This window comes from Oncorhynchus mykiss, chromosome 17 (assembly GCF_057628025.1).
Source record: "Oncorhynchus mykiss isolate SJ-2025 chromosome 17, ASM5762802v1, whole genome shotgun sequence".
NCBI classification, from domain to species: Eukaryota; Metazoa; Chordata; class Actinopteri; order Salmoniformes; family Salmonidae; genus Oncorhynchus; species Oncorhynchus mykiss.
The window spans coordinates 71,976,454-72,004,086 of record NC_143038.1 but is presented as its reverse complement, the minus strand read 5'-3'; the positions used below and the strand labels follow the sequence as shown (position 1 = coordinate 72,004,086).

The following is a 27,633-nucleotide window of genomic DNA, read 5'->3' as shown; positions in this document are numbered from 1 at the left end:
TATAATTTCATTAATTCAATTCAAGGGGCTTTATTGGCATGGGAAACGTGTTAACATTGCCAACTCAAGTGAGGTAGATAATTATCATATCATATAGGCTACAAGCAATCCGACTATAAGTACTACCAAAGCAGCATTTCACAAATGTTTATTTTTTTTCCATACATTACATGATACATAAAACAGTGAAAAATGTAAACTAACATGAAATTTAAAAAAAAAAGTTAAACACAAAATAATGAACATTTATAAAATCAATAACATATACAGTATACTTCTAAACTTCTCTCTAGCCGACTCTCACTCGGTGTTAGCAATGGAACCTGGGGATAATTCTTATGCAAATGACATACGAGAAACCTGACATTTTAACACCACTGAGCAGCTCATATGATAGAGACAACGGCGCAGGAGCAATACAAGGAACTGCCCACACACAGACCGACGGAGCTGCCCACACACAGACCTACGGAGCTGCCCACACACAGACCTACGGAGCTGCCCACACACAGACCTACGGAGCTGCCCACACATAGACCTACGGCTGGTTTCCCAACAAGCCTAGTCCTGGACTAAAACATTTTCAAGTGAGATTTTTCCCATTAATAATGACAAAAGAGACCGAGTTCAGACCCACCAATCAGGAACATCAGAACCTACTCTTGAACTTTCCTGGGTCGTGTTCATTAGGGAACTCAATGTAAAAAAAAATAATTTACGAACGTTTGTTATTGGACCAGATCCCAAATAGTCCTTCCCTGATTGTCAGTTTTCTTCCGTTTGTTGCCTAATGAACACAACCCAGGAGAGTTCAACCGTCCAATACAGATTTTTTATTTTTTTATTTCACCTTTATTTAACCAGGTAGGCTAGTTGAGAACAAGTTCTCATTTACAACTGCGACCTGGCCAAGATAAAGCATAGCAGTGCGAACAGACAACATAGAGTTACACATGGAGTAAACAATTAACAAGTCAATAACACACACAAAAAAATATATATATATACAGATTTTAAAGAGCACATTGTGGCTATCTGCTTGTCTAGCGCAAAATAAAACAAAACAGGAGATGTTATTCCTCCCTCCCTCCCTCTCATCAGCCATCCCACTCTCCTTCCAGCCACCCCTCTCATCCATCCATCCATTCCTCCCTCCCCTCAGCCATCCCACTCTCTCTTCCTCCCATCCAGCCATTCCTCCATCCAATCCCATCCATCCCTCCACTAAAGCGTTAGTTTAGTACCACAGGAGATTGCAGAGGTGTAGGGCGGCTCATAATGTCTGGAATGGAGTAAACGGAACGGGGGCAAACACCAGGTGTTTTTTGATGTTCCATTTCTTCTTTTCAGGCCATTACTATGAGTCCGTCCTCCCCGATTAAGGTGCTACCAACCCCATGTGTTTAGTAGCTTATCATAAGATTTGACTATGCTTTGGGATGATTTCTCTCTCTCTCTCTCACACACACACACACACACACACACACACACACACACACACACACACACACACACACACACTTACTTTTAGCTTGTATTTACGGATTTAAGCGTTTCTAACACTCCTCGGCTAAGCACAGTGTACGCTATGAGAGATGTGAACCATCTTGGTGCTATTGATTTCTCTCAAAAAAAAGATCTGAGCTCTATAGCTGACTGCGGACTAAAAACAAAAACACATATCCCACCATTTTGATGCAGAGACAATACTGTCAAGGCAGAGAAGATATATTTAAACCACAGTATGTCATTAAATTCAGGGCCTCAGCAGAAATACTAGCAGCATGACATTACATTCATATTTACATGCCTTCTACAGTAAAGAGCCCAAAACATTATTCGCTGTGCTTATGATAAATGAATATATATATAAATATTTATAAAATTGTAGGGGGGGGTTATCAAAGGGAAGCATCATAAATATGGCCAGCCTCTGTTGTTTTGCAGCCTGGTTACCAGAGGGGATTGTGCTTTAACCAATCCCTTGTTTGTTACCATGACAGCCCTCAGTTGTTTTGCAGCCTGGTTACCAGAGGTGATTGTGCTTTAGCCAATCCCTTGTTTGTTACCGTGCCACAGCAGCCAGAGATGACTTGCTAAAGCATTCAGATCAGGCAACCAAGCTAGATATTTGGCAAACTCAGTCTCGATTGTAAGGAGGCTGGGTATAACGGATGCTTCCAAATGATCGTGTGGCTTTGAACTACGATCAGTGTGAACAGATCAGATACAGAGATGGCATTCCAACTTTACGTAATAAAAGAAGAGCACAATGCGTTTAACTCTGCATTCAAACATGTTAAACTAAATGCAATATTTCTAATAACTTCAGTAGTTCAACTACGAACATTTATGCACGTAACAGAGGGATAACGTCTCTATTCGCTTCAATATCAATGTTTCCTCATTCTGAAAAGTCCCTGTCGCTGTACAGTGTTAAGTAATAGATGCGAATCATGCTTAGTTGACAACAAAAAAAAGAAAGCAGAGTAGATGATCAAGTCCATATCATATAATCATAGCCAATTGATAAAACGTCTAAGTAGCTTTAATAAAGTTGTTTAAGTGACTTCTGATTACTATACTTTGTCTTTCTGTACTGAACACAAAAAATATATATATATATAAATGCAACATGCAACAATTTCAACGATTTTACTGAGTTACAAGTTCATATAAGGAAATCGGTCAATTGAAATGAATTCGTTAGACCCTAATCTATGGATTTCACATGACTGGGCAGGGGCGCAGCCATGGGGAGCAAGGCCCAGCCAAAAAGATTGAGTTTTTCCTCACAAAAGGGCTTTATTACAGACAGAAATAGTCCTCAGTTTCATCAGCTGTCCGGGGAGGCTGGTCTCAGACGATCCCGCAGGTGAAGAAGCCAGATGTGGAAGTCCTGGGCTGGCGTGGTTACACGGTCTGCGGTTGTGAGGCCGATTGGACATTCTGACAAATTCTCTAAAACGACGTTGACGGTGGCTTATGGTAGAGAAATGAACATTCAATTCTCTGGCAAGAGCTCTGGTTTAGAGTGGCATTTTATTGTCCCCAGCACAAGCTGCACCTGTTTAATGATCTAATGCTGATTTAATGCTGTTTAATCAGCTTCTTGATATGCCACACCTGTCAGGTGGATGGATTACTTTGTCAAAGGAGAAATAGACTATAAACTAGACTATAAACAAATTTGTGCACAAAATTTAAGGAAAATAAGCTTTTTGTGCATATGGCACATTTCTGGGATCTTTATTTCAGCTCATGAAACATGGGACCAACACTTTACATGTTGTGTTTATATTTTTGCTCTGTATAATTTGACAGCCGATGCATTCACAAGTTTCACAACACTGATGTTTTGCGTCTTCATCTTGAGTTCTCTTTTCTAGCCTAGTCCGACTCCCAGATCTGTTTGTGCTGTCTTGCCACGCCAAATGTGACAGTGACCATAGAAGTTGGCAAGACAGCACAAACAGATCTGGATCCAGGCTACCTTCTCCTCTTCCACTCTTCTTCTCTCTACTAAAGGTGTGTATCCTCTTCCATATTATCCTCTTCCACTCTTCTTCTCTCTACTAAAGGTGTGTATCCTCTTCCATATTATCCTCTTCCACTCTTCTTCTCTCTACTAAAGGTGTGTATCCTCTTCCATATTATCCTCTTCCTTCACTCCAGGTTTGTTGACCAGGACCTGCCAGCCACTACTCCCTCCCTCCCCCCCAGACCCAGCCGTCAGTCCGTTGGCGTGGCGATGTTTCTTCTCCTGTATCTCTGGCTGCCCCCCCCCGTCACTCGTCACATCCAGGGTAGGGTTGTCATGGCAGCCGTTCTCCACAAAATGGAATTCCTCGCCTCGAGTCTTGGGAGGGAAAGGAGAAGAAAGAGGAGAAGTTTTTACATAATCAAAACATAACATTTGAAATAATTAAAAAGAAAAACAATAATAATACATTTACAAGAAATGAAATAACTGAAGAGTAACAACCACACCATCATAATTCATCCATACAGTCAATCAATCAATGAATCAATCAATACCATTTATCAATCAATGAATCAATCAATCAATCAATACCATTTATCAATAATAATACATTTACAAGAAATGAAATAACTGAAGAGTAACAACCACACCATCATAATTCATCCATACAGTCATAAAGCTATTGATCAATGAATCAATCAATACCATTTATCAATCAATGAATCAATCAATACCATTTATCAATCAATGAATCAACACCATTTATTAATCAATCAATACCATTAATCAATCAATGAATCAATCAATACCATTTATCAATCAATCAATCAATACCATTTATCAATCAATCAATCAATACCATTTATCAATCAATCAATACCATTTATCAATCAATACCATTTATCAATCAATACCATTTATCTATCAATCAATACCATTAATCAATGAATCAATAAATACCATTTATCAATGAATGAATGAATCAATCAATCAATACCATTTATCAATCAATCAATACCATGTATCAATTAATGAATTAATCAATCAATCAATACCATTTATCAATCAATCAATCACCATTTATCAATCAATTAATCAATCAATCAATCAATACCATTTATCAATCAATTAATCAATCAATCAATACCATTTATCAAATAATAACAATCAATCAATCAATACAATTTATCAAATAATAACAATCAATCAATCAATACCATTTATCAATTAATCAATCAATCAATCAATACCATTTATCAAATAATAACAATCAATCAATACCATTTATCAAATAATAACAATCAATCAATACCATTTATCAATCAATAAATCAATCAATCAATATAATTTATCAAATAATAACAATCAATCAATCAATACCATTTATCAGTCAATTAATCAATCAATTCAATGTTATTCATTTAGCCCTTCTTTTTTTTTTTACAACAACATTGTCACAAAGTGCTTTACAGTAAATCTACAGTAAGTAAATCTACAGTAAGTAAATCTACAGTAAGTAAATCTACAGTAAGTAAATCTACAGTAAATCTACAGTAAGTAAATCTACAGTAAGTAAATCTACAGTAAGTAAATCTACAGTAAGTATATCTACAGTAAGTAAATCTACGGTAAATCTACAGTAAGTAAATCTACAGTAAATCTACACCTACCATAGTCTTGATCTTAGGCAGGCGTCTCTGCCAGAAGATATAGATGAGACCAGACGCGATGATGACCACACAGACAGAACCTATGATCACCAGGACCACGAACAGCTTCCCGTAGTCACTACGAGTCTGACTGGGCCTGGAGTGACAGGTGTTAGCGCTGCTGTAGTTCTGGATACCAATCTGGAACCAGACACACTGAACAGTTCAGTTTCATTCAGCCAGAATCCGTTTATACTTCGGACGGAGACCAGGCCGACCCATTTACAACCTTACACAAAGTCAGAAGGATCCAATTACAACCTTACATAGAAACAGAAGGATCTTACCTCGTGCAAACCTCTCCTGATTTCGCCTAACATTGACAACATATCCTTGGTGGCAATAACTCCTAAAAGACAGTCAGAAATCACACAAAAAAATGTTACTAAATAGCACACGAGTGAGCAACCGCATGAGAATACAGTGTTGGAGACATCTACGTGTATATCTTCATGTCATTTGACGAAGTTTGGCTCGGGATCACATATTTCACAGTATTTCTATGAAACCTAGGTTTGAGAGCTTGACTGCAATGAGAAAGTGGGCCCCAGCTCTCTGGGCCCCAGCTCTCTGATGTATCTGGTACCGTGTTCGTTGGCCAGCGTGACGAGCAGCTGGTGGTCCTGTCTGGTGGGTTTAGAGAGAGAGATGAGCCAGGAGCCCTGAGGACTGTTCATCTTCCTAGAGAAGGTTGTCTCTAGCAGCTCCAAGAGGCGGTCTCCACTCTCCACACGGAACTCATCCTGAACATAAAACACAACAGGAGAGGTCAGAGGTTAACAGTGAAAAAAAACTAAAGGGGGCATCAGGTGACCTGGTTGTTGTCAGATCGATTTGGTTTGTGCTGTAGTTAGCTGTATAGAGGATCCAGCTGAAACAAGGACAAGAGGACAAGGTAGAAACAAACAGACGTACAAAATATGCAACTGTTTAACATACAAAATGGTATTCTGTGGGGAAAAAAGAGAGAAGGTTGTGTGGTGATGACTCATGCTGTACGGAATAAATCTGCCTGCCAACTATGCCGTTGAACTAATCATGCTCCTTTGATGCGCTGCTGTTTTGTGGATCGGAGGGTTTCTGTCTTCCTCCCTGCTGGGTACTTGTGATTACTCTGTAGCGGTTGGCGTGACAACCAAAAAGGTCACATTGATTATAATTGCACGGCTTTCTGTTGTTTCCATGGTGACGGAGGGACTCTTGGGTGATGGAGAGGGATGATTTGGGGGGGGGGGGGGTGGAGAGGATTTGATTTAGATTTATTAGGATCCCCATTAGCCGACTCCAATGGCAACAGCTAGTCTTACTGGGGTCCGACACAACAAAAAAGATATTACAGACAAAAGAGGATGGAGAAGAGGGGGGGTGGGGGTGGAGAGGAGGGGGGATGAGATGGATGGGGGTGGGGGATGGAGAGGAGAGGGATGAGGGTGGAGAGGAGAGGGGGATGAGGGGTTGAGGGTGGAGGGTGGAGAGGAGGGGGTGAGGGTGAGGGGGGAGAGGAGGGGGTGAGGGTGGAGGGTGGAGAGGAGGGGGTGAGGAGAATGTTGTAAACTGACTGTCAGAGGAAAGAAAGGGATCCTGGTTGTCTCACAGTGAAAGGGCTCCTGGTTGTCTCACAGTGAAAGGGCTCCTGGTTGCCTCACAGTGAAAGGGCTCCTGGTTGTCTCACAGTGAAAGGGCTCCTGGGTTGTCTCACAGTGAAAGGGCTCCTGGTTGTCTCACAGTGAAAGGGCTCCTGGTTGTCTCACAGTGAAAGGGCTCCTGGTTGTCTCACAGTGAAAGGGCTCCTGGTTCCCTCACAGTGAAAGGGCTCCTGGTTGTCTCACAGTGAAAGGGCTCCTGGGTTGTCTCACAGTGAAAGGGCTCATGGGTTGTCTCACAGGGAAAGGGCTCCTGGGTTGTCTCACAGTGAAAGGGCTCCTGGTTGTCTCACAGTGAAAGGGATCCTGGTTGTCTCACAGTGAAAGGGCTCCTGGTTGTCTCACAGTGAAAGGGCTCCTGGTTGTCTCACAGTGAAAGGGATCCTGGTTGTCTCACAGTGAAAGGGCTCATGTGTTTCCTCGCAGTGAAAGGGCTCCTGGTTGTCTCACAGTGAAAGGGATCCTGGTTGTCTCACAGTGAAAGGGCTCCTGGTTGTCTCACAGTGAAAGGGCTCCTGGGTTGTCTCACAGTGAAAGGGCTCCTGTGTTTCCTCGCAGTGAAAGGGCTCCTGGTTGTCTCACAGTGAAAGGGCTCCTGGGTTGTCTCACAGTGAAAGGGCTCATGGGTTGTCTCACAGGGAAAGGGCTCCTGGGTTGTCTCACAGTGAAAGGGCTCATGGGTTGTCTCACAGGGAAAGGGCTCCTGGTTGTCTCACAGTGAAAGGGCTCCTGGGTTGCCTCACAGTGAAAGGGCTCCTGGTTCCCTCACAGTGAAAGGGCTCCTGGTTCCCTCACAGTGAAAGGGCTACTGGTTCCCTCACAGTGAAAGGGCTCCTGGTTCCCTCACAGTGAAAGGGCTCCTGGGTTGCCTAACAGTGAAGGACAACAATGGAGCTGTCTGGATCTATAGCCTGGTTAGACCAGACTGTACGCTACACACACAAGTGTTCAGGCTGGTTTAACCAGGATACCATCGAATGGCATCCCATCATGCCCTGTTGATTCAATTACACATTTACAAAATCAGAACTTATCCCAACAAATGATTCTAAGAAACATCAGCAATTACAGTGCTGCAATATTACGGTCCTAAAATATGTTTACGATGTCACCTGGTGGCTAGACACGTTGTGGTTACTCACACAGTCAACGTTGTCTGACATGTTGAGGATGACGTACCCCTTCCCAGCCAGATCGCTCCAGTCCACACAGATCACCTGGTGGTTACATTAAGAGAGGAGGTGAAAGGGAGTTAGTAAGAGGCTGTCAAACCAATCAAAAACTTCAAAATATATGGGGCTGAGTGATTGATACACAGTACCATAGTGTGACCGGTCGGGTTCAAACCAGTCTCCTGTGTGCCACAAGAACGCCAAACTGAAGTTTGGTCATTACCTCAGGGGGCTAACAAGTCTTCAAGGAAAGGCTACTCCTCATAGGATCATAGTTTACTGAACCACCTCCTCTACTACATTAAAGATTAGACATACTACTGAACCACCTCCTCTACTACATTATAGATTAGACATACTACTGAACCACCTCCTCCACTACATTATAGATTAGACATACTACTGAACCACCTCCTCTACTACATTATAGATTAGACATACTACTGAAACACCTCCTCTACTACATTAGAGATTAGACATACTACTGAACCACCTCCTCTACTACATTAGAGATTAGACATACTACTGAAACACCTCCTCTACTACATTAGAGATTAGACATACTGCTGAACCACCTCCTCTACTACATTATAGATTAGACATACTACTGAAACACCTCCTCTACTACATTAGAGATTAGACATACTACTGAACCACCTCCTCTACTACATTATAGATTAGACATACTACTGAAACACCTCCTCTACTACATTAGAGATTAGACATACTACTGAACCACCTCCTCTACTACATTAGAGATTAGACATACTACTGAACCACCTCCTCTACTACATTAGAGATTAGACATACTACTGAACCACCTCCTCTACTACATTATAGATTAGACATACTACTGAACCACCTCAGATACATTATAGATTAGACATACTACTGAACCACCTCCTCTACTACATTATAGATTAGACATACTACTGAACCACCTCCACTACTACATTATAGATTAGACATACTACTGAACCACCTCCTCTACTACATTATAGATTAGACATACTACTGAACCACCTCCTCTACTACATTAGAGATTAGACATACTACTGAACCACCTCCACTACATTATAGATTAGACATACTACTGAACCACCTCCACTACTACATTATAGATTAGACATACTACTGAACCACCTCCTCTACTACATTATAGATTAGACATACTACTGAACCACCTCCTCTACTACATTATAGATTAGACATACTACTGAACCACCTCCACTACTACATTATAGATTAGACATACTACTGAACCACCTCCTCCACTACATTATAGATTAGACATACTACTGAACCACCTCCTCTACTACATTATAGATTAGACATACTACTGAACCACCTCCTCTACTACATTATAGATTAGACATACTACTGAACCACCTCCTCTACTACATTATAGATTAGACATACTACTGAACCACCTCCTCTACTACATTATAGATTAGACATACTACTGAACCACCTCCACTACTACATTATAGATTAGACATACTACTGAACCACCTCCTCCACTACATTATAGATTAGACATACTACTGAACCACCTCCTCTACTACATTATAGATTAGACATACTACTGAACCACCTCCTCCACTACATTATAGATTAGACATACTACTGAACCACCTCCTCCACTACATTATAGATTAGACATACTACTGAACCACCTCCTCTACTACATTATAGATTAGACATACTACTGAACCACCTCCTCCACTACATTATAGATTAGACATACTACTGAACCACCTCCTCTACTACATTATAGATTAGACATACTACTGAACCACCTCAGATACATTATAGATTAGACATACTACTGAACCACCTCCTCTACTACATTATAGATTAGACATACTACTGAACCACCTCCACTACATTATAGATTAGACATACTACTGAACCACCTCCTCTACTACATTATAGATTAGACATACTACTGAACCACCTCCACTACTACATTATAGATTAGACATACTACTGAACCACCTCCTCTACTACATTATAGATTAGACATACTACTGAACCACCTCCTCTACTACATTATAGATTAGACATACTACTGAACCACCTCCTCTACTACATTATAGATTAGACATACTACTGAACCACCTCCTCTACTACATTATAGTTTAGACATACTACTGAACCACCTCCTCTACTACATTATAGATTAGACATACTACTGAACCACCTCCACTACTACATTATAGATTAGACATACTACTGAACCACCTCCTCTACTACATTATAGATTAGACATACTACTGAACCACCTCCTCTACTACATTATAGATTAGACATACTACTGAACCACCTCCTCTACTACATTATAGATTAGACATACTACTGAACCACCTCCACTACTACATTAGAGATTAGACATACTACTGAACCACCTCCTCTACTACATTATAGATTAGACATACTACTGAACCACCTCCTCTACTACATTATAGATTAGACATACTACTGAACCACCTCCTCCACTACATTATAGATTAGACATACTACTGAACCACCTCCACTACTACATTATAGATTAGACATACTACTGAACCACCTCCACTACATTATAGATTAGACATACTACTGAACCACCTCCACTACTACATTATAGATTAGACATACTACTGAACCACCTCCTCTACTACATTATAGATTAGACATACTACTGAACCACCTCCTCTACTACATTATAGATTAGACATACTACTGAACCACCTCCTCTACTACATTGTAGATTAGACATACTACTGAACCACCTCCTCTACTACATTATAGATTAGACATACTACTGAACCTGCTGTATCTCCTGTGAGAAGTGTGCACCACGGAGGAGCTCTGCCTCCGTTAACAGCTCTTTTCCTCCATGCCTGACCTCCTGCTCCTCCTCATCATGCTTCTTTTCCTCCTCCTGCCTCCTCTCCTTCTCCTGGATCTCCTTCCCAGCGAACATCTCCTCGTCCTCCAGACGGACCGCTGAATCCTCCGTGACATCGACCGTTGGCGCCAGAGACGCCAAGGGGGCTGTGGTCAGGGGAGAGATGTCACCTCCTCTCCCTGCTCTTCCCGAGTCACTCCTAGGTCTTCCAAGGACCACTGCCTCCTCTTCCTCTTCCTCCTCCTCCTCCTGGTCTTCTGTATGGGTGTTGTCCGACTGGAGAGGCCCAAGGCTGGGGAAGACACCAACCTCTGGGAGGGTTGGTCTGGAGGTGGAGGCATCAGGCTCAGGGGTGGAACTCTCCCTCTCCTCCTCCTCCTCCTCATCATCTGCTACCTCTACCTCCACTGTGTCTTCAGGAGTTGATTGTGAACCCCCGTACACTGGGACGTATTGTGGGTCTAAGGTGGTTGAGTCTACAGGAACCAGAGGGTCAGCAGCAGGGGTTGTGGGGGTGTTGGAGGTGGGGGTGGTGGTGGTGTTGGAGGTGGTGGTGTTGGATGTGGTGGTGTTGGATGTGGTGGTGTTGGAGGTGGGGGTGTTGGAGGTGGGGGTGTTGGATGTGGTGGTGTTGGATGTGGTGGTGTTGGATGTGGTGGTGTTGGAGGTGGTGGTAGGCAGGCTCTGGTTCTGGCCGTAGCCAGCCTCCAGGGGGAGGCCGCTGGACTCTCTCTCCATCTCCCATAGCTCCCGCTCCTGCCTCTCCACCGCATCCTTGAAGGGAGAGGTGTGATTACCCTGTCTGGGTTCCTCCGTAGGAGAGGTGGAGGTCTGGGAGAGGGTCTGACTGTAACCTGAGACGAACAAGAGGAAATGGTAGTACTTGACTTTACAGTACAGAGATTACCTGGTATTTACTAGTACACACAGTCCTAACCTATGATTTATTATAATGAACGCTCCTTAACTCTGTGTAGTGAAATATGTCAGTGTGACTGGGACACATGTATTATCCACAACACAAATAGACTGTCAATCCCTAGTGTTGCTTGATTTACAATAGACTGGGAGGCACCCCCCCCCCCCCCCCCAATACAGTCACACTGAAATATGATGTTCATATAGAACCGATTTCCCGGACATAAATCAAATCCATTTTTATTGGTCACATACACGTGTTTTGCAGATGTTATTGCGGGTGTAACGAAATGCTTGTGTGTCTAGCTCCGACAGTGCAGTAATATCTAACAATTTCACAACATATACCCAATACACACAAATATAAGTAAAGGAATGTAATTAAGAATATATACATTTATGGACGAGCAATGTCAGAGCGGCATAGACTAAGATACAGTAGAATAGTGTAGAATACAGTAAATACATATGAGATGAGTAATACATGTATGTAAACATTATTAAAGTGACTAGTGTTCCATTTATTAAAGTGGCCAGTGATTTCAAGTCAATGTATATAGGGCAGCAGCCTAAGGTGCTGTCTCCTGTTATTGACTGATAGGACTATTACTCAGTCATCGGCTTCATCAATAAGTGCATCGATGACGTCGTCTCCACGGTGACCGTACGTACATATCCCAACCAGAAGCCATGGATTACAGGCAACATCCGCATCGAGCTAAAGGCTAGAGCTGCCGCTTTCAAGGACAGGGAGACTAATCCGGACGCTTATAAGAAATCGTCTGCCACACTGGTACCACAGTAAAACATATCCCCATCCCCGTTCTTCTGCGCAATGCAAGGAATCATACTCAACTCAACTCAACTCAAGGAATCATACTCAACTCAACTCAGCTCAAGGAATCATACTCAACTCAACTCAAGGAATCATACTCAACTCAAGGAATCATACTCAACTCAACTCAAGGAATCATACTCAACTCAACTCAAGGAATCATACTCAACTCAACTTTCTCTCAGTGCAGACATAATGTAAAATAATTCTGCAGTACCCAGCCTTTACCCAGCCTGTACCCAGCCTTTACCCAGCCTGTACCCAGCCTTTACCCAGCCTTTACCCAGCCTGTACCCAGCCTGTACCCAGCCTGTACCCAGCCTTTACCCAGCCTGTACCCAGCCTGTACCCAGCCTGTACCCAGCCTTTACCCAGCCTGTACCCAGCCTGTACCCAGCCTTTACCCAGCCTGTACCCAGCCTGTACCCAGCCTTTACCCAGCCTGTACCCAGCCTTTACCCAGCCTGTACCCAGCCTGTACCCAGCCTTTACCCAGCCTGTACCCAGCCTGTACCCAGCCTGTACCCAGCCTGTACCTAGACTTTACCCAGCCTGTACCCAGCCTGTACCCAGCCTGTACCTAGACTTTACCCAGCCTGTACCCAGCCTTTACCCAGCCTGTACCCAGCCTGTACCTAGCCTGTATCTAGCCTGTACCCAGCCTGTATCTAGCCTGTATCTAGCCTGTACCCAGCCTGTACCCAGTCTGTACCCAGCCTGTACCCAGCCTGTACCCAGCCTGTACCCAGCCTGTACCCAGCCTGTACCCAGCCTGTACCTAGCCTGTACCCAGCCTGTATCTAGCCTGTATCTAGCCTGTACCCAGCCGTTACCCAGCCGTTACCCAGCCTTTACCCAGCCTTTACCCAGCCCACCACAATAAACAGTTCTGGGAATAAATACACCCATCTCAGCAATATCATCTTAACTTATATAGTGTGAGTGGTGGTGAGCATCTAGTGCTGCTGTTTGGGACATATTACCTGCTGCCATATATTTACTCTAAGATCATCCCTGTCCTCTTCTCACGAAAGAGTGGACAAGATATAGCAGGGGAACTCTGATGTCAGACAGAAAGGACACACCACTGTCATATACATACCTCTGAGGGACTTCCTGTCTAGACCAGTGATGTTGACTTGGTCTCTGACATCATCCCAGAGATGAACAGAGGACTGCAGAGGCTTGTTGTCGTCATTGAATAACCCCGAGGACTCCTGTCCCTGGGAGGTTAGGCCTGGTACTGTGGTGGGGCTGCCTGGAACTACAGAGAAGAAGAATACTTATTTACTTTATTGTCCACAAACACTAACACTAACATTAAATGCCTTGCTCTAGGATGATGATGCTAGGACTATGCCCCCAATAGATTTCCCTGTCGGGCATAGGATTTGAACCAGCAACCCTTTGGTTCCTGGTCCACTACTCTAATGTACCGGTCATCCTCTCCGGCTGCTCCTCCACATCTTGGTCCATGACGGACAGAGGAGAGGGCTGGGAGGTGGACAGCAAGGTGGGTGGTCCATCACTCAGCAGGGCATCACATGACAGTAGGAAAAATAGTGTGGAGCCTGGAAAGAGAGAGAAGGAAAGAGAAGAGGAAAGAGGAGGAAAGAAGGAAAGAGAGAGAAGGAAATAGAGAGAGAGAGAGAGAGAGAGAGACAGAGAGATTACCATCCATTACTAGGTAAGTACCAGCTTACATCGGGCTGTGAAATAAAGCATTACTAAAATAAGATGTCCTTACAAATAGAGACTCCAGTCACCCAAGTTATAGACTCTTTTCCCTGGTACCGCACGGCAAGCGGTACCGGAGCTCCAAGTCTAGGACCAAAAGGCTCCTCAACAGATTCTACCCCCAAGCCATTAGACTGCTGAACAATTCATACAAATCGCCACTGGACAATTTACATTGACTGACCCCCCCCCCTATTTGTTTGTTTGTTACCTATATATAGTCACTTTCTTCTTCTTCAACTGCAATGTTGGTTAAGGGCTTGTAAGTAAGCATTTTACGGTAAAGTCTACACTTGTTGTATTCGGCGCCTGTGGCAAATAAAGTTTGGTTAGATTTGATTTGAAATAGAAGGTAATACTCTAAATGTGTAGTCTTTTTCTCTGTGTTTTTCCATATTGTTAAATTGAGTTGTCTTAATGGGGTCTGTGTGTGGTCCCGTGTGGCTCAGTTGGTAGAGCATGGCACTTGCAACGTCAATGTTGTGGGTTCGATTCCCACAGAGGACCAGTACGTGAAAATGTATACGTGCACTTCTGTAAGTTGCTCTGGATAAGAGTGTCTGTAAAATGACTAAAAGCAGGTAATGCATGTGACAGATGGATATTAAGTTACTAAGCACTTGAGTGACACCTGTCAGTCTTTGACCTGTTAAGAAATGTGCTCCTGTCTGGTCCCAGTTTTAACCACAAATGGCTTAATACAGTCTAGAGTCCAATCAGCTTAATTCCACACTGTTTGAATATGTTGAACTGTGAGCTCACACTGGGCTAAGCTCCCCTGTGGCTCCGTCACCAACCACATGACAAGAAGACTGAGATTCATTCCTTGTTCTCAAAATACATTTCCCATCCTAGCCATGGCTTTCTAAATGCTGAGTCACAGAGCCTTGCAGTTACTGTAGATAAGTAAGTCTGGCTCCTCTTTGACCAGGACAGTGAGGTCACAGATACATGGCAGAAAGCATCACCAAGACAGAGGTTTAGGCTATTCCTTATTCCCAAAACACACTTTCCAGGCTGTGGCTTTCTAAATGCTGAGTCACAGAGGCTTGTGGTTAGATAAGGACACGCCTTTACAGCTGGCATGGCTTCTATCACTGATTCAAACTCAAACACATCTCTGTTCTCTTCCTGGGTTGGTTCTGTCTGTCTGTCGGCTCTACAAACACATATCTGTTCTCTTCCTGGTGTCTGTCTGTCTGTCGGCTCTACAAACACATCTCTGTTCTCTTCCTGGGTTGGTTCTGTCTGTCTGTCTGTCTGTCGGCTCTACAAACACATCCCTGTTCTCTTCCTGGGTTGGTTCTGTCTGTCTGTCTGTCTGTCGGCTCTACAAACACATATCTGTTTTCTTCCTGGTGTCTGTCTGTCTGTCGGCTCTACAAACACATCCCTGTTCTCTTCCTGGGTTGGTTGGTTCTGTCTGTCTGTCTGTCTGTCTGTCTGTCTGTCTGTCTGTCTGTCAGCTCTACAAACACATCTCTGTTCTCTTCCTGGGTTGGTTCTGTCTGTCTGTCTGTCGGCTCTACAAACACATCCCTGTTCTCTTTCTGGGTTGGTTCTGTCTGTCTGTCTGTCTGTCGGCTCTACAAACACATCCCTGTTGTTTGGGGCCACTGGCCGCTTCAAAGTGGAAATTATAAACTTCAGAAGCCTTTTAACCTCGAAAAGCTAACAAATGGAATTGTTTTAAGATGGTCATACCATTAATTATTTAGCTATTTTGATTTAGAATTTTAGGCCCCCTTTAGCTATAAAAAAAACAATTTATAAAACAATTATTTGATAAAATCTTGAATTTGGCCTTTACTACTATAGCTCATAGAAACACATGAAATAACACATTCATAAATGGCATAAAAGACAGTCCAAAAATCTATCATAAGGAATGAGGGTTTTGTAATAAGTGTCTGTCCTATATCTAGGAGATATAAGAAAGCTCACAAAATATTTTTGTGTTTTTTTTGGACACATATTTAACCCCTTATATTTGTTAGCACGAAACTACCTCCAGACTTCCATTCATTCATATGAGTTAACTTCCAAACTCGTAGAGCAGAACGGACAACACTATTGTCTTATTGAGAGTCTTATCTTTCTATAGAGAGGTCAGTCATAGGCCTTCCGAGTGGTGCAGTGGTCTAAGGCATTCCATTGTAGTGCTTGAGTTGTCACTACCAACCTGGGTTCAATCCCAGGCTGTGTCACAGCCGTGTGTGACCGGGCGACCCATGAGGAGGCGCACAATTGGCCCAGCGTCATCCGTTTTACATTTTCTGCATTGCCGGAAAGTTATCCTGCAACAGGCTGATCAAATTAAGATCCTCCTCTGAGTCCCCAGAACTTCTGGTGTGACTAACTGGGTTTGAACCTGTGTCTCAACCATGAGGCTGCGCGCCGAGCTAAAGGCTGAAGCTCAGGGAGCTAACACAAGTCTTCCGGCAGGTCTCAGGCAATGTAAGGAATCATGGGAACGTGTTTCACTGAACCACATACTGGCCAACTATTATAGTACTGGTCTGGTTGTGTACTCTCTGAGTTTCCACATGGCTGTCTGCGTCTAACCTTGGGTACGTCCCAATGACACCTCAATTACCTATACAGTGCACTACTTTAGAGCAGGGCCCATAGGGAAAAGAGGCCCTTTTTTCACCAAGGGGCTGACGCAATAATGTGATCTACATCTAGCTTCAGGGACAAGACTAGGACATATGTATTCTACATCTAGCTTCAAAATCAAGACTAGGAGATATGTTTTCTACATCTAGCTTCAAGGTCAAGACTAGGAGATATGTATTCTACATCTAGCTTGCTTCAGGGACAAGACTAGGAGATATGTATTCTACATCTAGCTTCAAGGACAAGACTAGGAGATATGTATTCTACATCTAGCTTCAAAATCAAGACTAGGAGATATGTATTCTACATCTAGCTTCAAGGTCAAGACTAGGAGATATGTATTCTACATCTAGCTTCAAGGTCAAGACTAGGAGATATGTATTCTACATCTAGCTTCAAGGTCAAGACTTGGACAGCTGTATTCTATATCTAGCTTCAAGGTCAAGACTTGGACATCACCCAGGACTGAGACAAAACTTTACTTTGAATGCCACTTCATTGACCCATGACAGATAGAAAGGCTAAGTACTACTGACCATAATAATTCATACTCACACAACATCAACAACAACAAGAGCAACAACAACAACAAGAGCAACAACAACAACAAGAGCAACAACAACAACAAGAGCAACAACAAGCGCAACAACAACAACAACAAGAGCAACTACAACAAGACACTAAGTCATACCAAACAGATACCAGAAAACTGTTTATTTGACTTGGAACAGGATCTATGGAGGATCCCAGATGGTGATAAATATTGATTCCACAGTAAATCCAATGATTTCCTTCCCTGACATCTCTCTGTTGCAGGCCAACTTCCTGTGTAGCTATTGTTGCTCCTTGTGTTATGTAGCAGCACTTTGCAGGGAAATAATTTGGTTCTTTGCTCTCCTGCTGAGATCTGGAAGGGGCAATGTTGTTAAAACCTCTAGAATACGCATATAATTGCTGCTAGCTGTTTGTAATGTTTTGTCTGCTGGGAGCTGTCCTCGCATAATCGCATGGTTTGCTTTCACCGTAAAGCTTTTTTGAAATCTGACACGCCAGGTGGATTAACAACAAGCTAAGCTGTGTTTTGGTATATTGCATTTGTGATTTCATGAAAATGTAATATTTTTTGTAATTTAATTTGAATTTGGCGCTCTGCAATTCCCCCGGATGTTGACGAAAATGATCCCGCTAAAGGGATCGGTGCTCCAAGAGGTTTTAACCATCTGGTCTGGACCTAAGGAACCACGTCCTTCAAATGTGCACTGCACTCACAGGCACTGCACCACATTGGGCATTGACTGTGTGATTCTTGTGTGTGTGTGTGTGTGTGTGTGTGTGTCAGCTACTTTGTTATCTCTATCTCAGGATTTCCAACGTCGTCTTCTTCATGGGGGTCAATACATTGATTAAAGACTATTATTCTCTGCTCTCAATAGTTTCCAGGATGCTGCTGTATGTGCACTCACTCACAATCCCTGCATCCCATTGGACATAATTCACATCCTTCACAATCACTGCATCCCATTGGGCATCATTCACATCCTTCACAATCCCTGCATCCCATTGGACATCCTTCACAATCCCTGCATCCCATTGGACATCCTTCACAATCACTGCATCCCATTGGACATCCTTCACATCCTTCACAATCCCTGCATCCCATTGGACATCCTTCACATCCTTCACAATCCCTGCATCCCATTGGACATCCTTCACAATCACTGCATCCCATTGGACATCCTTCACAATCCCTGCATCCCATTGTACATCCTTCACAATCCCTGCATCCCATTGGACATCCTTCACAATCCCTGCATCCCATTGGACATCCTTCACATCCTTCACAATCCCTGCATCCCATTGGACATCCTTCACATCCTTCACAATCACTGCATCCCATTGGACATCCTTCACATCCTTCACAATCACTGCATCCCATTGGACATCCTTCACAATCACTGCATCCCATTGGACATCCTTCACAATCCCTGCACCCCATTGGACATCCTTCACATCCTTCACAATCACTGCATCCCATTGGACATCTATCACATCCTTCACAATCCCTGCATCCCATTGGACATCCTTCACAATCCCTGCATCCCATTGGACATCCTTCACAATCACTGCATCCCATTGGACATCCTTCACATCCTTCACAATACCTGCATCCCATTGGACATCCTTCACAATCCCTGCATCCCATTGGACATTATCACATCCTTCACAATCCCTGCATCCCATTGGACATCCTTCACAATCACTGCATCCCATTGGACATCCTTCACAATCACTGCATCCCATTGGACATCCTTCACATCCTTCACAATCCCTGCATCCCATTGGACATCCTTCACAATCACTGCATCCCATTGGACTTGACATTGATTGTGTGATTCTTCATCTTTAACCCATGTCATATGCATCTTTAGCCAATGGTGTATAGCTGATTGTTCTGAAGAGTTCTATCAGGACTTCCACTGTCGTCTTCTATCTCCTTCTTCTACCCAATCAGAAGGGTGATGTACATCTGATGGGGGTCAATACCATGATGAATGGCTATTCAACCAGCCGAGAATACTGTCCAATAGGATGATAGGAAAATGGGCAGCAGACAGAGGTTAGTGGACTTTGCAGCACTGCATTGGCAGATAGGGAGCTTTAAGGGTAGATATTATGATGACCGTAACCCTTCACATGGGCACTCAATCACTGCAACACACCACACTGGACATTGACTGTATGCCTCTTCATAATTATCTTTAGCCAAAGCGCGGGTACATACACTACAGGTCAAAGGTTTTAGAACACCTACTCATTCAAGGGTTATTCTTTATTTTCATAAAACTATTTTCTACATTGTAGAATAATAGTGAAGACATCAAAACTATGAAATAACACATATGGAATCATGTAGGAACCAAGGAAAATGTGTTAAACAAATCAAAATATATTTTATATTTGAGATTCTTCAAATAGCCACGCTTTGCCTTGATGACAGATTTTCACACTCTTTGGCATTCTCTCAACCAGCTTCACCTGGAATGCTTTTCCAACAGTCTTGAAGGGGTTCCAACATATGCTGAGCACTTGTTGACTGCTTTTCCTTCACTCTACGTTCCGACTCATCCCAAACCATCTCAATTTGATTGAAGTTGGTTGATTGTGGAGGCCAGGTCATCTGATGCAGCACTCTCCTTCTTGGTCAAATAGCCTTTTACACAGCCTGGAGGTGTGTTGGGTCATTGTCCTGTTGAAAAACAAATGATAGTCCCACTAAGCCCAAACCTGATGGGATGGCGTATCACTGCAGAATGCTGTAGTAGCCATGCTGGTTAAGTGCGCCTTGAATTCTAAATAAATCACAGACAGTGTCACCAGCAAAGCACACCCACATCATAACACCTCCTCCGCCATGCTTTACAGTGGGAAATAAACATGCAGAGATCATCCGTTCACCCACACAGCGTCTAACAAAGACACGGCGGTTGGAACCAAACATCTCCAATTTGGACTCTGGACTAAAAGGGCAAATTTCCACCAGTCTAATGTCCATTGCTCGTGTTTCTTGGCCCAATCAAGTCTCTTCTTCTTATTGGTGTCCATTAGTAGTAGTTTCTTTGCAGCAATTCAACCATGAAGGCCTGATTCACACAGTCTCCTCTGAACAGTTGATGTTGAGATGTGTCTGTTACTTAAACTCTGTGAAGCATTTATTTGGGCTGCAATTTCTGCGGCTGGTAACTCTAATGAACTTATCCTCTGCAGCAGAGGTAACTCTGGGTCTTCCTTTCCTGTGGCGGTCCTCATGAGAGCCAGTTTCATCATAGCGCCTGATGGTTTTTGCAACTGCACTTGAAGAACATTTCAAAGTTCTTGACATTTTCTGGATAGACTGACCTTCATGTCTTAAAAGTAATGATGGACTGTCATTTCTCTTTGCTTATTTGAGCTGTTCTTGTCATAATATGGACTTGGTCTTATACCAAATAGGGCTATCTTCTGTAAACCAACCCTACCTTGTCACAACACAAATGATTGGCTCAAATGCATTAAGAAGGAAAGAAATTCCACAAATTACCTTTTAAGAAGGCACACCTGTTAAGTTAATTGAAATGCATTCCAGGTGACTACCTCGTGAAGCTGGTTGAGAGAATGCCAAGAGTGTGCAAAGCTGTCATCAAGGCAAAGGGTGGCTATTGGAAGAATCTCATTTGTTTAACACTTTTTTGGTTACTACATGATTCCATATGTGTTATATCATAGTTTTGATGTCTTCACAATTATTGTACAATGTAGAAAACAGTTTTAAAAAATAAAGAAAAACCCTTGAATGAGTAGGTGTTCTAAACCTTTTGACCGGTAGTATAAACTCTGTGTGTGTGATTCACACAAGTGCTTCGGCTGCTTCATCTCTATAGCGTGCTCTCTATCTCCTTATATCCATATCATTCCACATCAGTGATCAATCACTTACCTGTCCTGCTAAGTACATTCATGAGGGTCAATAGTATGATTAATGACTATTCTACCTGCTTTGAATGGGTTCCAGGATGCTGCTGTGTCCTGTAGGAGGATGGCAGGGCTACAGACAGAGGGAGGTTGACTTTGCAGCACTGTGTAGGCAGCTTTAGCTGTGGGTAGTAGTGAAATGCATAGTGCCTGTTCTCTGGCTGCCTACAGTGTACATTTCTCACAGCAGAAAACTGTTGAAAGTGAACAGGCTGAGATTAGCAGGTGTATATGTGTATACAGTGCATTCGGAAAGTATTTAGACTTCTTGACTTTTTCCACATTTTGTTACGTTAAGGCCTTATTCTAAAATTGATTACATTCATGTTTTTCCTCATCAATCTACACACAAACCCTATAATGACATCTCAATACCCCATAATGACATCACAATACCCCATAATGACATCACAATTCCCCATAATGACATCACAATTCCCTATAATGACATCACAATTCCCCATGACATCACAATTCCCCATAATGACATCACAATTCCCCATAATGACATCACAATTCCCCATAATGACAAAGAGAAAAGTTTTTTTTATTCAGACCCTTTGCTAAGAGACTTGCAATTTAGCTCAGGTGCATCCTGTTTCCATTGACCTTCCTTGAGATGTTTCTGTAACTTGAGTGGAGTCCACCTGTGGTAAATTGATTGGACATGATTTGGAAAGGCACACACCTGTCGATATAATGTCCCACAGTCGACAGTGCATGTCAGAGCAAAAACCAAGCCAGGAAGTCGAAGGAATTGTCTGTAGAGCTCAGAGACAGGATTGTGTCGAGGTACAGATCTGGGGAAGGGTACCAAAGCATTTCTGCAGCATTGAAGGTCCCCTAGAACACAGTGGCCTCCATCATTCTTAAATGGAAGAAGTTTGGAACCACCAAGACTCTTCCTAGAGCTGGCTGCCCGGCCAAACTGAGCAATCGGGGGAGAAGAGCCTTGGTGGTTCCAAACTTCTTCCATTTAAGAATGATGGAGGCCACTGTGTTCTAGGGGACCTTCAATGGTGACCAAGAACCCGATGGTCACTCTGACAGAGCTCTAAAGTTCCTCTGTGGAGATGGGAGAACCTTCCAGAAGGACAACCATCTCTGCAGCACTCCACCAATCAGGCCATTATGGTAGAGTGGCCATACAGAAGCCACTCCTCAGTAGAAGGCTCATGACATCCCGCTTGGAGTTTGCCAAACGGCATCTAAAGACTCTCAGACCATGAGAAACAAGATTCTCTGGTCTGATGAAACCAAGATTGAACTCTTTCGCCTGAATGCCGAAGCATCACATCTGGAGGAAACCTGAGACCATCCCTACCGTGAAGCATGGTGGTGGCAGCACCATGCTGTGGGAATGTTTTTTCAGCGGCAGGGACTGGGAGGCTAGTCAAGATCGAGGGAAAGATGAACAGAGCAAAGTACAGAGAGATCCTAGATGAAAACCTGCTCCAGAGCATTCAGGACCTCAGACTGAGGTGAAGGTTCACCCTTCCAACAGAATAACAACCCTAAGCACACAGCCAAGACAACATAGCAGTGGCTTCAGGACAAGTTTCAGAATGACCTTGAGTGGCCCAGCCAGACCCTGGACTTGAAACCGAACTAACGTCTCTGGAGAGACCTGAAAATAGCTATACAGCGACACTCCCCATCCAACCTGACAGAGCTTGAGAGGATCTACAGAGAAGATTGGGAGAAACTCCCCAAATTCAGGTATGCCAAGCTTGTAGCATCATACCCAAGAACATTCGAGGCTGTAATCGTTGCCAAAGGTGCTTCGACAAAGTACTGAGTAAAAGGTCTGAATACTTATGTAAATGTCATATTTGTATTTTATTTAGTTATTTATTTATACTATTGCTAAAATCTCAAACCTGTTTTTGCTTTGTCATTGTGGGGTATTGTGTGTAGATTGATGAGGAAAAAAACAATTGAATCCATTTTAGAATAAGGCTGTTACGTTAAAAATATGTGGTGAAAGTCAGAGGATCTGAATACTTTCCAAATGTAATATAATAATAAAATAATCATTGAGAATATAGTCACTGAGAAACAATCACGGTTTTGGATATTGAATCCTTCCTGATGTCGTGAGCCAGCCAGCGCAGTGGAAAGCATTGTGTTGAAATAAACACATTTCGCAGAGCCAGTGGAGGGAGGGAGTTTCAGAAAAGCCTATAGGCTACTGTACCGAAGTGCTGTCCTTGTTCTTTTGTGCCTGCATAGTGCTTAAAACAGATGTCAGCACTACCGTAAATGTCAGCACTACTGTAAATGTCAGCACTACTGTAAATGTCAGCACTGGACCAATAGAGCGACAAGGTAATATTCTCATTGGCTGTTATGGAAATAGGACAGAAAATAATACAATCCCCTCATAAAAAAACGATGAAGTTGGTAAATGATTTCCCTGAGTCTGGATGTGGTGAAAGGATATAGAAAAAGGGTGTAGCCTGGTTCCATACCAGTAGGCCAACTCCTCTGACTACCGCTTTCATTGAACCATAAGGAGGCTCCTCTGACTACCGTTTTCATTGAACCATAAGGAGACTCCTCGGACTACCGTTTTCATTGAACCATAAGGAGGCTCCTCTGACTACCGTTTTCATTGAACCATAAGGAGACTCCTCTGACTACCGCTTTCATTGAACCATAAGGAGGCTCCTCTGACTACCGTTTTCATTGAACCATAAGGAGGCTCCTCTGACTACCATTTTCATTTAACCATAAGGAGACTCCTCTGAATACCGCTTTCATTGAACCATAAGGAGACTCCTCTGACTACTGTTTTCATTGAACCATAAGGAGGCTCCTCTGACTACTGTTTTCATTGAACCATAAGGAGACTCCTCTGACTACCGTTTTCATTGAACCATAAGGAGACTCCTCGGACTACCGTTTTCCTTGAACCATAAGGAGACTCCTCGGACTACCGTTTTCATTGAACCATAAGGAGACTCCTCTGACTACCGTTTTCATTGAACCATAAGGAGGCTCCTCTGACTACCGTTTTCATTGAACCATAAGGAGACTCCTCTGACTACCGTTTTCATTGAACCATAAGGAGACTCCTCTGACTACCGCTTTCATTGAACCATAAGGAGACTCCTCTGACTACCGTTTTTATTGAACACAAGTAGACTCCTCTGACTACCGTTTTCATTGAACCATAAGGAGACTCCTCTGACTACCGTTTTCATTGAACCATAAGGAGGCTCCTCTGACTACCGTTTTCATTGAACCATAAGGAGGCTCCTCTGACTACCGTTTTCATTGAACCATAAGGAGACTCCTCTGACTACCGTTTTCATTGAACCATAAGGAGGCTCCTCTGACTACCGTTTTCATTGAACCATAAGGAGACTCCTCTGACTACCGCTTTCATTGAACCATAAGGAGGCTCCTCTGACTACCGTTTTCATTGAACCATAAGGAGGCTCCTCTGACTACCATTTTCATTGAACCATAAGGAGACTCCTCTGAATACCGCTTTCATTGAACCATAAGGAGACTCCTCTGACTACTGTTTTCATTGAACCATAAGGAGGCTCCTCTGACTACTGTTTTCATTGAACCATAAGGAGACTCCTCTGACTACCGTTTTCATTGAACCATAAGGAGACTCCTCGGACTACCGTTTTCATTGAACCATAAGGAGACTCCTCGGACTACCGTTTTCATTGAACCATAAGGAGACTCCTCTGACTACCGTTTTCATTGAACCATAAGGAGGCTCCTCTGACTACCGTTTTCATTGAACCATAAGGAGACTCCTCTGACTACCGTTTTCATTGAACCATAAGGAGGCTCCTCTGACTACCGCTTTCATTGAACCATAAGGAGACTCCTCTGACTACCGTTTTTATTGAACACAAGTAGACTCCTCTGACTACCGTTTTCATTGAACCATAAGGAGACTCCTCTGACTACCGTTTTCATTGAACCATAAGGAGGCTCCTCTGACTACCGTTTTCATTGAACCATAAGGAGGCTCCTCTGACTACCATTTTCATTGAACCATAAGGAGACTCCTCTGACTACCATTTTCATTGAACCATAAGGAGACTCCTCTGACTACCGTTTTCATTGAACCATAAGGAGGCTCCTCTGACTACCGTTTTCATTGAACCATAAGGAGACTCCTCTGAATACCGCTTTCATTGAACCATAAGGAGACTCCTCTGACTACCGTTTTCATTGAACCATAAGGAGGCTCCTCTGACTACCGTTTTCATTGAACCATAAGGAGACTCCTCTGACTACCATTTTCATTGAACCATAAGGAGACTCCTCTGACTACCGTTTTTATTGAACACAAGTAGACTCCTCTGACTACCGTTTTCATTGAACCATACAATACAAGGAGTTGGCTAGAGCACTGAGTGGCAACACTAATTAGTGGCCTCTTTTGTAATGGTTTACAATGTTCCATGCAATCAATATCTGTCAGGCACAGTGTCACTACAATTAAACTATGGGTTGAGGGGGTTAAGTGGTAAAGCCACTTAACTCAGAAGGAAAACACGTGCTCCACTGACTGTCAAGATAAATGTGTGTGCTCTCTAGTAACGGGATAACCTCCAACCCGGTTTGACTGTGCTGTGCTCGTCCTGTCCAGTATAATGACTAGCCTGTAGGAACTTCATTACAGCCTACATATAACTGGGTTTCCTTAGATAATCAATTCTAGATCTAAACAATCCAGCTCCTCGTGAGTTGGGTGTTGCTTCTCAACTGTCTGAGGACAGACAGACTTGTTTGTCTAGGCTGTGTACTACACAGGAACAGGAAAACATTGGTACTGTAAACTATCATATTTATTGTTTTGACATAAATCTGAATAATCTCATGATATCAGATTAACAAAAATAAAAACAATCCTATATTTAAAAACACGCTGGTTTCATGTTTAAACACAGGTCTAATTGAATTTACTACTGCACCAATCAGTGGGTCCACTTTTATAATTAGCCTCACAATGAGTCACATTCAACATTCTCTTCTTTTCAAGTAGGAGATATGACAGAGCATAACTACATGGGTTTTCTTTGGATACATACAGGCCTCCCTTTGTTGGGCAACAGACTTATGATGACAATTTTATGCATCTGTGAATATTGCATTGGAAAACACGGCGTGTGATTTATGATCGCTGCAGAAACGCACTCAGTGAGACATATTGAGCTTTTGTTGATGATTCATAGTAGGAAGATGATCCTGTTAGAAAACACGAATAACCATCATTTAAACAATTACAAATGATACAATTTTTTGTATCAATGTTTCAACAACCAAGCAATATTCAATTGAAAGAGACTGAGCGCGTAGTTTACATTGATTTGGGCTATCATGCGACACCAATAACAGTAACTACACTACAGTAGCGGCGCAGACCTGCCATAATAAAAACAAGACTTACCGAATAAAAGCGGGCGAAGCAGGCCTACCATGACTGCAGCGAAAACAATTCCACACTATTTAGAACTATTGTTGCTCGTTGTTTTTCAGCTGTAGCGGGCGGAGAGAACGCACCTCATCGCATACTGGCTGGTTAAGAAAAACGCTAAGCGTGATAAGCGTCTGAATTTGGATGCTCCGGTTCACGATTATCTGCGTCTCTCTCAGCGCTATGTGTGTGTGGAGACAGGCTCGCACTGATAGATGCTGCCACTATGGTGCTTTCAATACAACTCGGAAACTCGGTATCTCCGAGTTAAAAATGTATGTACGTTATTGGTCTATTCTGATATTTTCCAAATGGGAAACTCCGGCACCATTTCTTCAACGAGTGTGCAAGTCGGACATTTCCGAGTTGTCTTGATATGACAACGCCTCTATGTGCGGGCAAATCAAATCAAATTTTATTTGTCACATACACATGGTTAGCAGATGTTAATGCGAGTGTAGCAAAATGCTTGTGCTTCTAGTTCCCTCAGAGTAAGTCACATAATGTAAACAATGAAACTTCAGAGGTAAACCCTCTCGTCTGAATTAAATGTTGACAGTCACATTCTTTCGTGTAAATGATAGCACGGGTGCAGTGATTCATTTAAACTAGAAGAACAGGCCTTTATGTATTCTACCAATTGTACCCCACACACCCACAAT

General features: G+C 42.9%; 1 protein-coding gene across 1 annotated transcript; it reads right to left on the bottom strand.

The window, feature by feature from the left end:
* Positions 1 to 131: 131 nt before the first annotated feature.
* On the bottom strand, positions 132 to 27,381 carry LOC110493295 (uncharacterized). Its single transcript, XM_036950925.2, has 9 exons — positions 26,945 to 27,381; positions 14,091 to 14,225; positions 13,757 to 13,918; positions 10,821 to 11,755; positions 7,979 to 8,053; positions 5,780 to 5,936; positions 5,481 to 5,542; positions 5,155 to 5,334; positions 132 to 3,859 (listed from the first exon to the last, which is right to left on the bottom strand). Exons 1-9 carry the CDS (start codon positions 26,973 to 26,975, stop codon positions 3,629 to 3,631), a joined length of 1,968 nt encoding a protein of 655 aa, XP_036806820.2. The 5' UTR covers positions 26,976 to 27,381; the 3' UTR covers positions 132 to 3,628.
* Positions 27,382 to 27,633: the final 252 nt, after the last annotated feature.

Coding starts and splice junctions, on each gene's coding strand:
- LOC110493295 (XM_036950925.2), bottom strand. CDS start 26,975: ATGGTAGGCCTGCTTCGCCCGCTTTTATTCG. Junction 14,226..26,944: donor GCTTCGCCCGCTTTTATTCG/GTAAGTCTTGTT, acceptor CTCTCTTTCCAG/GCTCCACACTATTTTTCCTA. Junction 5,543..5,779: donor CACGCTGGCCAACGAACACG/GTACCAGATACA, acceptor ACTGTCTTTTAG/GAGTTATTGCCACCAAGGAT.